The sequence below is a fragment of the Nannobrachium achirus genome, assembly GCF_963921795.1.
Source record: "Nannobrachium achirus genome assembly, chromosome: 8".
In the NCBI taxonomy this organism is placed as follows: Eukaryota; Metazoa; Chordata; class Actinopteri; order Myctophiformes; family Myctophidae; genus Nannobrachium; species Nannobrachium achirus.
In genome coordinates, this window is record NC_137817.1 from 1,389,163 (window position 1) to 1,401,788 (window position 12,626).

Here is a 12,626-nt window from a genome sequence, read left to right on the forward strand (position 1 = left end):
AGGGTTTTTCATTATCAGCCACAAAGTCGTAGCAATTCAATGTACACTTACCACTCGGCTGGTGGTTGTAAAATGGTTATATGCTCCTGTAGAACCCCCGAGTATGTATGCAATCACTCTAGTTTTAGTAAAAACACGTTTTAATCAAGATCGCACGGAGAAGAACTGCATTTCCCGTACTGCTTAACATGTACATCCGGTGAAATCGACGTCTGTGATTGGTCTAGCTTCTTCTTCTTTCACATATCTTGCGGTTACCAAGGAAGTAGCTACTGCCCCCTGTCTTCCCGGCGGATTATTGCACTTCAGGAGAACTCCGTGAGCGATCGTCTTTCTTTTACAAATATGATGCACTGTGATAAGGATGACGATAAGAGCGTCCACAGAGATGACAATCACTACATTTCAGGCCATATGCTGGCCTGGATAACTAAACTGAGCTTGATTTAAGGGCTATATTTCAGGAAACAACAACAACATTCGCAATGCATTCTGGGAGTGTAGTTTCCGCAATTTTAAAAATAATGATGTACACAGTCTTGTACCCTGCCCTTTTTTTCAACTTTCTAATTAATCTTTGCATTCAAAAAAATGTGAATATTGACATGATCCCTCTCCAGCCGAGATGGCTTTGTCCAAGGCTTAAAAACGTTTAAATAAATACTTTATGAAATGTCTATGCAAGAAATGAATGGAGAAAACGCTTCCGACACCAGAGTGAGGACGGGGTGGGGCTTCAACTGCGATGCTCTATAGACCGTTTGTCAGCCTTCTGATTGGTCCCTGAGACTCCCTGACTGGCCAACCAGGAAAAAATCCTTCACTTTTTGCTATCGGGGGTGGAGTTGTGCAGTGAGAGAATGTTGCTTCAGGCTTTCAACAACAGTCCGCGATTTCGCTCATTATAATGAAATAAGCTTCAACAAACTAGTTCACATGGACCTTATCAATGTAACTAAGAGTTTTGATTGGGTACATATATTTTAAATGGGCAGAATTACGAAAGCCAGCCTATTATGTGAGGAGAACTATAGGCTGGCTGTCATTTTCCTACCCAAAATGCACGGCGCTTTCTCTTTCTATCTCTCTCCTCTGTCTGATCCAGAGGATTAAACTAATTAAAACGTATATTTTCGGGGGAAAACTACTGTTTTGTCTTTTTTTTAAATTAATATCACGTAGATGTGTTTTTTTTGGTACTTTATATAGCTATAATGAGGCTATGAACAATATTTTTCCCCCATCCACTTCCACTATAAAATAATCTGCAATGGTGATTCTGTCCCACTGGGATTAAACAAATTAAAACATATATTTTCGGGTAAACCCCCTGTTTTGCAATGTAACTACTGTACCTTTGTCTTCCCTTTTTATTAATATCACCTAGATGTTTTTCCTTTGGTACTTTAAATAGCAATAATGAGGCAATGAAAATACCCTCTCCCCCCATTCACTGCCACTATAAAAACAATCTGCCCAGGGTCATCTGTACCACCATAGTAAGAGGGCAGAATGGGGCGGGATTTGCAAATGAGAGAATTTAGGGCCTAAATTAATCTCAGCATTTCTTCTTTGTGTGTTCTTGTCTTCCCAGGACTCCAGCTGCTCCTCTTCCTCCTCTTCCGACAGCGAGGAGGAGAAGAAGAAGAAGAAGAAGAAGAAGAAGAAGAAGAAGGCATGTGTCTAAACATTTATAAAGCAGATGTCCCGATACCACTTTTTTGCTGACCGAGTACATGTACGAGTACTTCATTTTGAGTACTCGCCGATACCGAGTACCGATACGAGAACAATTAATAATACAAAATGTCTTTAAATTAAGTTTTTTTTTTTAATTATTTTTTTATCAGATGTTCCTCACTTTCTGGCTGTATATAACACATTAAATTATTGCATTGCTTTCCCAGAACATGGCACAACTGCCACACATTTCACTTTTTTGGGAAATTCCTATACTGTGGATGATCTTCTAGATCTGCTATGCTCAAACATTTTGCATTTTTACTTTTGATACTTTATTAAGAGAGAGAGAGAAAGGCAAAGTGGCGGAACACACAGGGTACTCGGGCGCTTTGTGAGCAGTATCTGGCGAGTACCGATACCACGAGTAACGATACCGCATCCCCAATTCTGTACAGAGTACTGTTTCAATCCAATAAGGCATAGAGGCAGGCTTTTTGTCTCAGGGCACCCCATGAATATTGTTTTTCATCCAAGGTACCCCTACATTACATCGTCTTTGTCGGGAGGAAACCTTGTATGTCCAAAACCTTCTCTTTTATGTGAAAGTCCTATGATGTCTATGACCATCATAAATACAATCCCTTTTATGCCCATACATGGAGATCCCTGTCTGTAGAAGCAGCCACACAGATTATGGGCTGTCTTGGCCATCTGTCTTGGCCATATATGGATTCTGTTAGGGTGGTATGTGGCCGATGTGGCCTCCATATATGGGCATTCCCATATCCTGTTACTGTAGATATGGGATTAATCTTGATGACATCAGGGAACTCCATATATGGGCATAAAAGGGATTCTGTTAGTGTGACATCACAAGCCAGAGCGTGATGTCAGAGCGGCAAACACACTATGTTAGAGTGGTTCCCCATGACGTCAGTGATGTGCGTGCATGCGCGCGTGCGTGCGCGCGTCCGTGTTTTGACTACAGCTGTTCTGAAATGTCAATCATCTTCCAGGACTCCTCCTCCGATAGTTCTTCATCATCTTCATCATCGTCTTCATCATCATCATCATCATCATCTGACAGCGAGGAAGACAAGAAGAAGAAGAAGAAGAAGAAAAAGAAGACAAAGGTATAATCCTTCATCGTGTGATTCATGTGATTCTAATTATATAAACTAGAAATATTGTTCCTACAAAACAGTGTGGGCTCGCATGGAACACCATATGTGGGCATAAAGATCTGCCCAACGGGCACTCCAACATGGAACACCATATATGGGCATAAAGATCTACCCAACGGCCACTCCAACATTACTTTTGAGACTCCTACTGTACATTCAATCCCTCAGATACTGTAGGGATGGTGTTTTCCTCGGGTGTTTCAGTCCGAGTGTATCTAAGGCTGGCAACACACTACAAGATAATCGGGCCCGACTGAATCGGGTAGAATTAAACACTACAGGATCATTTTTTCAGATTATCTGGCCAGATAATCTAAACGGGCTCACACTAGCCGCTTTGAACAGTCGGGCGCACCGCACGCTACAGGATTCTATCCAGATTGAGTCGGGCTCGAACACAGCAATAATAAATAATATAATGAATACAAGATGCCACGGGATTCTGAGCGCTGTACTTTGCAACACGCACGCACACGCACATACAAACACATGACGTTATCCACTGACTCAACACACAACACCGCCTCACGCAACGAAAAAAAAAAGAAGCTTCAATATGGAAGTTGTGTCCTATTTTGACGATAATATGAGTTCTCTTTGACACGTTTAATGTACATCCAACTCTGACATCCCCTCTCCTGCGTTAAAGTGCTGCTTCGTCCTTCTCATGGTGCCTGATTTATGATTAGTCGTATGACTGTGTAGCGCACCCAGAACAAGATCTACAAGACCAAACGGTGTCTCTACAAGCCACGTTGTAGGCTTGTAGATCAGGATGGGCGTGTACTTTTAGAGATGGGATTTATGGTTCTTTGAAGTGAGCCGGATCTCTGGGATCTGTTCCAAAGAGCCGTTCAAAAGACTGGCTCATTAGTTACTTTGTAGATTTTTGATTATAATTACAAATAACTTCAACCCTATATACATTTATTTCTGCCATATATAGGTAGGCCTACATACCTAGCCTGATTTCAAGACTCTACGCTGGAGCTTAAGAGTCTGAGCCTGAGCCATTGTGTTGAGATTTCAAAGGGGAGGGGATTTAAAATTTGAAATTCCCAATCACAAGCGATCTGGTGGGAGGGTTGTGTTTGAATTTTGCACACAAAACAATCCCTCCTCCCCCTCCCCTCAATGACATGCACCCAACAGGTCAGTGTCTTTGATGTTTCACTGATTAGAGAGAATCACTAACGAGCTACTCGACACTTGTATGGCTCAATCAATGCCTGCAGTTCGGAGTCCTTTTGAAGTTCAAAGGGAGCAATTAAGAACTCTGGTGAGCCACGCAGCCACCCCTCCCTCCACTGTTTCTGTAGATTTTTTTCCGTCTTGCTTTGAATTCATTGGTCGGTTCGCCAAGATACGGCTTTGAACCGAATCAAGAGACTCGTCATATGACATATCCAGACCAAGAGATGCAGTTCACTCAGAGAGTGGGCGGGTCTATTGGCTGGAGCCAGGCTACTACATACCTGCCATTTGAAAATTGCCGATCTACAAGCTCACATTGCAACGCATTGTGAGCTTGTAGATCAGCTAATTTCAAAAGATTTTTCTATATTTTATTATTAATATTGATTAATTAATTAATTTATATTAAATCTGTGAAACAGGACATTCTGCCTACTTTCTACTATTGGTACTCTGTAGGCTACTTAAATGAAATGTTGAATGGTACCAATACGTTTGTACTTTTACTCAAGTATATTAACATTCCAAAAAACCTCTACTTGTGGCAGAGTATTTCCACATTCCCACCACTGTTCATTAGAAAGGAACGGCTCCCTACTGTGAACCGGATCCCATCGTTCATTTCAAAGAGCCGTTCAAAATACTCGATTCGTTCACGAACGTCCCACCTACTTCCAAGGGACGCAGCTGGTCGCAGTCTTTCTTCTGTTTGTTTGATATGCGCTGCCGTTGAGTTTTAATTTAAATCCCAATCATTCATTATACAACCTGATGGACGCTATGAAAAGTGTGTCTGTGTGCGGGCACGCGTGTGTGTGTGTGTGTGTGTGTATGAGTGAGTGAGTGAGAGGCAGAGGGAGAGGTGGAGAGAAAAAAAAGAGATGGATATCTGTCACTCAGCTCAGAGACTTGCGTCTATCAGCGGCTGCTGCTGCTCTTCCAGTCATCCAGACAGTACTGATCCAGGAAAATATCAAACATGTTTGAAAAGAGTCGGGCTACCCCCGATCGTCCTCCGAGCCACTCGGCTGGGCTCCGAGTGGATCTGTGAGACCTCACGCTAGACGACGTTCATGGCCGATTGTCGGGCCCGTTTCAGTCGGTGGCAGCCCGATTGTCGGGGGGGTAATTAAATAGCCCGATTATCGGCTAGTCTGCGGCCGCCTTACTGGCAACACACTACAAGATAATCGGGCCCGACTGAATCGGGTAGAATTAAACACTACAGGATCATTTTTTCAGATTATCTGGCCAGATAATCTAAACGGGCTCACACTAGCCGCTTTGAACAGTCGGGCGCACCGCACGCTACAGGATTCTATCCAGATTGAGTCGGGCTCGAACACAGCAATAATAAATAATATAATGAATACAAGATGCCACGGGATTCTGAGCGCTGTACTTTGCAACACGCACGCACACGCACATACAAACACATGACGTTATCCACTGACTCAACACACAACACCGCCTCACGCAACGAAAAAAAAAAGAAGCTTCAATATGGAAGTTGTGTCCTATTTTGACGATAATATGAGTTCTCTTTGACACGTTTAATGTACATCCAACTCTGACATCCCCTCTCCTGCGTTAAAGTGCTGCTTCGTCCTTCTCATGGTGCCTGATTTATGATTAGTCGTATGACTGTGTAGCGCACCCAGAACAAGATCTACAAGACCAAACGGTGTCTCTATAAGCCACGTTGTAGGCTTGTAGATCAGGATGGGCGTGTACTTTTAGAGATGGGATTTATGGTTCTTTGAAGTGAGCCGGATCTCTGGGATCTGTTCCAAAGAGCCGTTCAAAAGACTGGCTCATTAGTTACTTTGTAGATTTTTGATTATAATTACAAATAACTTCAACCCTATATACATTTATTTCTGCCATATATAGGTAGGCCTACATACCTGCCATTTGAAAATTGCCGATCTACAAGCTCACATTGCAACGCATTGTGAGCTTGTAGATCAGCTAATTTCAAAAGATTTTTCTATATTTTATTATTAATATTGATTAATTAATTAATTTATATTAAATCTGTGAAACAGGACATTCTGCCTACTTTCTACTATTGGTACTCTGTAGGCTACTTAAATGAAATGTTGAATGGTACCAATACGTTTGTACTTTTACTCAAGTATATTAACATTCCAAAAAACCTCTACTTGTGGCAGAGTATTTCCACATTCCCACCACTGTTCATTAGAAAGGAACGGCTCCCTACTGTGAACCGGATCCCATCGTTCATTTCAAAGAGCCGTTCAAAATACTCGATTCGTTCGCGAACGTCCCACCTACTTCCAAGGGACGCAGCTGGTCGCAGTCTTTCTTCTGTTTGTTTGATATGCGCTGCCGTTGAGTTTTAATTTAAATCCCAATCATTCATTATACAACCTGATGGACGCTATGAAAAGTGTGTCTGTGTGCGGGCACGCGTGTGTGTGTGTGTGTATGAGTGAGTGAGTGAGAGGCAGAGGGAGAGGTGGAGAGAAAAAAAAGAGATGGATATCTGTCACTCAGCTCAGAGACTTGCGTCTATCAGCGGCTGCTGCTGCTCTTCCAGTCATCCAGACAGTACTGATCCAGGAAAATATCAAACATGTTTGAAAAGAGTCGGGCTACCCCCGATCGTCCTCCGAGCCACTCGGCTGGGCTCCGAGTGGATCTGTGAGACCTCACGCTAGACGACGTTCATGGCCGATTGTCGGGCCCGTTTCAGTCGGTGGCAGCCCGATTGTCGGGGGGGTAATTAAATAGCCCGATTATCGGCTAGTCTGCGGCCGCCTTACTGGCAACACACTACAAGATAATCGGGCCCGACTGAATCGGGTAGAATTAAACACTACAGGATCATTTTTTCAGATTATCTGGCCAGATAATCTAAACGGGCTCACACTAGCCGCTTTGAACAGTCGGGCGCACCGCACGCTACAGGATTCTATCCAGATTGAGTCGGGCTCGAACACAGCAATAATAAATAATATAATGAATACAAGATGCCACGGGATTCTGAGCGCTGTACTTTGCAACACGCACGCACACGCACATACAAACACATGACGTTATCCACTGACTCAACACACAACACCGCCTCACGCAACGAAAAAAAAAAAGAAGCTTCAATATGGAAGTTGTGTCCTATTTTGACGATAATATGAGTTCTCTTTGACACGTTTAATGTACATCCAACTCTGACATCCCCTCTCCTGCGTTAAAGTGCTGCTTCGTCCTTCTCATGGTGCCTGATTTATGATTAGTCGTATGACTGTGTAGCGCACCTAGAACAAGATCTACAAGACCAAACGGTGTCTCTACAAGCCACGTTGTAGGCTTGTAGATCAGGATGGGCGTGTACTTTTAGAGATGGGATTTATGGTTCTTTGAAGTGAGCCGGATCTCTGGGATCTGTTCCAAAGAGCCGTTCAAAAGACTGGCTCATTAGTTACTTTGTAGATTTTTGATTATAATTACAAATAACTTCAACCCTATATACATTTATTTCTGCCATATATAGGTAGGCCTACATACCTGCCATTTGAAAATTGCCGATCTACAAGCTCACATTGCAACGCATTGTGAGCTTGTAGATCAGCTAATTTCAAAAGATTTTTCTATATTTTATTATTAATATTGATTAATTAATTAATTTATATTAAATCTGTGAAACAGGACATTCTGCCTACTTTCTACTATTGGTACTCTGTAGGCTACTTAAATGAAATGTTGAATGGTACCAATACGTTTGTACTTTTACTCAAGTATATTAACATTCCAAAAAACCTCTACTTGTGGCAGAGTATTTCCACATTCCCACCACTGTTCATTAGAAAGGAACGGCTCCCTACTGTGAACCGGATCCCATCGTTCATTTCAAAGAGCCGTTCAAAATACTCGATTCGTTCGCGAACGTCCCACCTACTTCCAAGGGACGCAGCTGGTCGCAGTCTTTCTTCTGTTTGAGTTTGAGTTCAGTGAGACCACAATTAACGAACAATTAAGTTCATTATATGTGTAAATTTACAGAAAAACAGAAGTTCACACAAATCTGAGATGATAAAAGGTGTTTTGTTCACTTTACTGTTGCCACAGGATTCTAGCTCCTCCCCCTCTGACAGTGACGATGGAAAGAAGAAGAAAGACGAGAAGAAAAAGAAGAAAGATAAAAAGAAGGTATAGTGCAGTGTACACCTCCTGTTTTTATGTTATAGATACAGAATGAATGCCCTACTTTGTTGTATGAGTGAAAATATTAATGACTACTTTAATTAAATTAATCATGAATGTTTAAATGATGTTCTTTTTTTCACAGAGTTCTTGTGATTCATCGGCAGAAGCAGAGAAAAAACAGGTAAGGGTAATGTTTATCTATCATTATTGAATAAAACAGGTAGGATATTTTAATGTAATCATTTTAATGAATACAAACAGATGATATTGTCGTGACATTCCCTGTAGGCCCAAGGGAGAATCTGCTCCACCCCACATTTCTTTCACAATCAGCCTCATGGTGGCGCTATAAAAGCCACTTTGGGGTATACAATCAATTATCTTTTATTTTTGAAGGGGATTCCTATTGGATCATGACCATCATGACACACTCCCCCATTTTTTCCCCTTTGTTTCTTTTTCTTTTCTTTTTCTTTTTTACAACTCAAACTACTTTGTGCAGCGGCCCTTTTGCCCTCAAAGTACTGTTTTGCCCAAAAAACAAAATATTTTTTATTACAATTTTTATGTGTGTGTGCGTGTGCGCGTGCGTGCGTGCGTGCGTGCGTGCGTGCGCGTTCGACAGGAGGAAGAGGATGGTCATCAGGATGAAGATGAGCTCAGCCAACAGGAAGTGGTCAGCAGCCAACAGGAAGTGGTCACCAGCCAACAGGAAGTGGTCAGCACGGCGGACGGCATGGAGGCGGGAAACCTGAGCGATGACGAAGGAGAAGGAGGGAAGGAGAGAGAGGAGAAGAAGAAGAAGAAGAAGAAGAAAGAGAAGAAGAAAGATAAAAAGAAGGAGGTATTTTACCCATTCAGAACGGGTACACATTATGGTGTATCATTATTTTATGCTTTATATTGAAAAATAGCAGATATACAAGCTCACAGCGCAGCACCGAGTGCCGTGCTGTGAGCTTGTCCATCCATCCATCCATCCATCCATCTTAACAGTTCCAACTGAAACCTCCAGATTTCCTTATCCTGAGCAACTTCCTCCACTCCCTCTGGGAGTATACTGAGGCGTTCCCAAGCCAGTTTGGAGATATAATCCCTCCATCTGGTCTTTGGTCTGCCACGGGGTCTCCTCCCAGTGGGACGTGCATCGAGGACCTTCCTAGGAAGGCGCTCGGGGGGCATCCGTACTAGATGCCCCAACCACCTAAGCTGGTGGCAGCAGTTCTGTGAGCTTGTAGATCTGCTATTTTTGAACCCGATTCTATAAGTGTCTTTTGAATCCATCTAAGATTTTTTGAAAAACCCTATGTTTCCTTGTCAGCAATCTGTCCAGCCATCGTCAAAGAAAAGGTCCTTTTCACTCAACTGGAGCTCAGTTAGTCTGTTCTTGAGAGACTGCTATGTCAGTGGTTCTCAAACCTTTTCATGTGAAGGACCCCCAAAATGATATGTATTTGGCCACGGACCCCCATCACAAAATATTTAGTTCCAGGGACCACCCAGAAGCAAAATTTGAGTTACAAACGTTCGCTTTGAAAATACATATATTCAAAGATTTGCACACATTTTCATGACTTTTTCAAAAATAGCAGATCTACAAGCTCACGAATGTGAGCTATTTTTCACTGGTTAAAGCATTCAATAATTCTAGGCCTAAACCACATGTTGAATGTTTTGGTTTATTCCTTGATATTCTAATCCAGGGGTCTTCAACAGGGGGTCAGGGACCTCTAGGGGGTCCTCAGAGTTACTACAGGGGGTCCTCCAAATCTGTGTGTGATAGAAGGTTTTTTTTCTTCTTCTTCTCTATATTCACCACTTTAACCCTATGGTGTCCATATTCTGAGAACTTTAGCCAAAAATAGCAGATCTACATGCTCACAACGCCTCGCAGCTTGTTGATCGGCTATTTTCGGCAAAGAGCAGGCTAAGTACAGAGTGAAAGGTCAAGTATTGACGGTTCAAGTGGTTATATATCTGAAAACATAAATTGACATGAATCCAAAATACACTGATGATTGTGCTGTCAAACGATGAAACTAAACTATATGATATCTACTATGGGTTGTGGGGGTCCCTGCTTCATCTCTCTCTCGACTAATGGGGTCCTTCCTTGGCCTGAAAACGCTGAAGACCCCTGTTATAATCATAACCTCCTGAGTAGGGATGGATCTCGAGACAAGGGTCCGCTACAATCTCCCTAACAAATGTATTGAGTACCAGGTATCAATAAACTTTAGGCTTATCAAGCTTGTTATCCAGCATAGCGGTCCATGATGTCACGTCATTGTCATCTTCATAGAAAGATGGATCACAGTCACAACAACCGGCCAATAATAAAAGATACAGAATTTGTCATCTCACATCTTTCCGCGAGAAAGCGCTCAACAGTGGTCTGGATAAAAGCCTGGCTCGATAACCCCCCGGCTCCACCGGGCGCGTTGAGCGTCGCGTCAACGTCAACGCTGGGAACGCTCCCATTTTAATCAATGAAGGGTGCTCCACTGCCCACGTCAATGTCCGCGTCGGACGCTCAAATTCGCCCCGGTTCATTTTTTGACGCGTCCGACGCCGGCACGACGCCGCCATTTTGGTGGAGCCCTAGCCTAAGCAAGATGGATAAGATGCTCCTTATCATATCAAAATCAAAGAACTCCATCCCTACTCTACTCAAGCTGTGTTTTGGATAAAAACTTGTGGTGGCTTGTGGTGGACATTTTTGGTCAAAATTCCATCTGAAACTCTGAGAGTGTTCAAATGGACACTGATAAGCCCCTATCAGAGTCTGTGGTGAAGAGCCGACCACCACAAACTCATTAAGAGAGAAAACAAGTGGAGGCCATCATAGTCAGTCACGGTGAAGTCCTATCACTGTGACTGACTGGTCTAGATCGGGTGCATCTCTCCACTCCGACATGTCTCCATTCCGACACTAACCCTATCTCTAACCCTAACCCTAAACCTTAGGCCCATGGGAGTGTCGCCACTCCGACAATAAGAAGTCCATTTCGGAGTGGCAACATGTCGGAATGGAGAGAGCCTCCCGTCTAGATCGACCAATCAGTGAACGGGGTGATGGGCCGATCTGTCTGATAGTAAAAACAGAGAGATGTGTCGGGGTTCGCGGTGGAAAGCTCTTCACCGCGAGTAATGACGCAATGTTGTAGTTTTATGACTTAATTTAAGGTTTTAAGACTACTCTGCGGTGGATAGCTTATCACCGCGGTGCTTACTATGATAGGGGCTTCACAGGTCCATTTGGTTCCATTTGTACACTCTCTGAGTGTCCTTGCAAATAAAACATTTGAGAACTAGTGGACTGGTAATGTGCCATAATACATAGTGTCATAGTAAATATATGTCACAAATAGACTCAAGAAAGGTAGGCACAATAAGCCTCGGCTTCAGCCCAAGCCTTTGTCGGTGTTGCCAATATGTGTGCAAACCAAATTGAAGTCATTTTCTATGTAATGATAAGGCGCTTCATTCAGTTGAACTTATATATAATGGTGCGTAAAAAAAGAAAATCTAAAATGTCTGATTATGTTTGTGTTTCAAAAAACCTTTTTCATTTTAATTTTCTGAAAGGTTTTTATTCTGGACACATAGCATGGAGATGTGTGATTGTATCTGTTTGTTGTTTCTTATTCTGCAGGACTCAGACAGCGATGATGACAAGAAAGACAAGAAGAAGAAGAAGAAGAAGAAGAAGAAAGAAAAGGTGAAGAGATTGTTTTTTTATTTTAGTTTTAAAACTGCTAATGTAGGTCTGCTATAAGCCAGCAGTGGTTCTATAATGTAGGTCTGCTATAAGCCAGTGGTTCTATAATGTAGGTCTGCTATAAGCCAGTGGTTCTATAATGTAGGTCTGCTATAAGCCAGTGGTTCTAATGTAGGTCTGCTATAAGCCAGTGGTTCTAATGTAGGTCTGCTATAAGCCAGTGGTTCTATAATGTAGGTCTGCTATAAGCCAGTGGTTCTAATGTAGGTCTGCTATAAGCCAGTGGTTCTATAATGTAGGTCTGCTATAAGCCAGTGGTTCTATAATGTAGGTCTGCTATAAGCCAGTGGTTCTAATGTAGGTCTGCTATAAGCCAGTGGTTCTAATGTAGGTCTGCTATAAGCCAGTGGTTCTATAATGTAGGTCTGCTATAAGCCAGTGGTTCTATAATGTAGGTCTGCTATAAGCCAGTGGTTCTATAATGTAGGTCTGCTATAAGCCAGTGGTTCTATAATGTAGGTCTGCTATAAGCCAGCAGTGGTTCTATAATGTAGGTCTGCTATAAGCCAGTGGTTCTATAATGTAGGTCTGCTATAAGCCAGCAGTGGTTCTATAATGTAGGTCTGCTATAAGCCAGTGGTTCTATAATGTAGGTCTGCTATAAGCCAGTGGTTCTA

General features: G+C 42.5%; 1 protein-coding gene across 1 annotated transcript in view; it reads left to right on the forward strand.

Moving 5' to 3' along the window:
* LOC308289434 (uncharacterized protein) overlaps positions 1-12,626 on the forward strand; it is a gene marked incomplete at its 3' end in the record, with an annotated part of 71,276 nt that overhangs the window by 37,407 nt on the left and 21,243 nt on the right. Inside the window, exons 8-13 of the mRNA XM_080731123.1 lie at positions 1,595-1,679; positions 2,725-2,816; positions 8,151-8,231; positions 8,371-8,409; positions 8,854-9,072; positions 11,884-11,949. Of these exons, the coding sequence (XP_080587249.1) occupies positions 1,595-1,679; positions 2,725-2,816; positions 8,151-8,231; positions 8,371-8,409; positions 8,854-9,072; positions 11,884-11,949 (582 nt within the window). The remainder of the gene's footprint in view (positions 1-1,594; positions 1,680-2,724; positions 2,817-8,150; positions 8,232-8,370; positions 8,410-8,853; positions 9,073-11,883; positions 11,950-12,626) is intronic.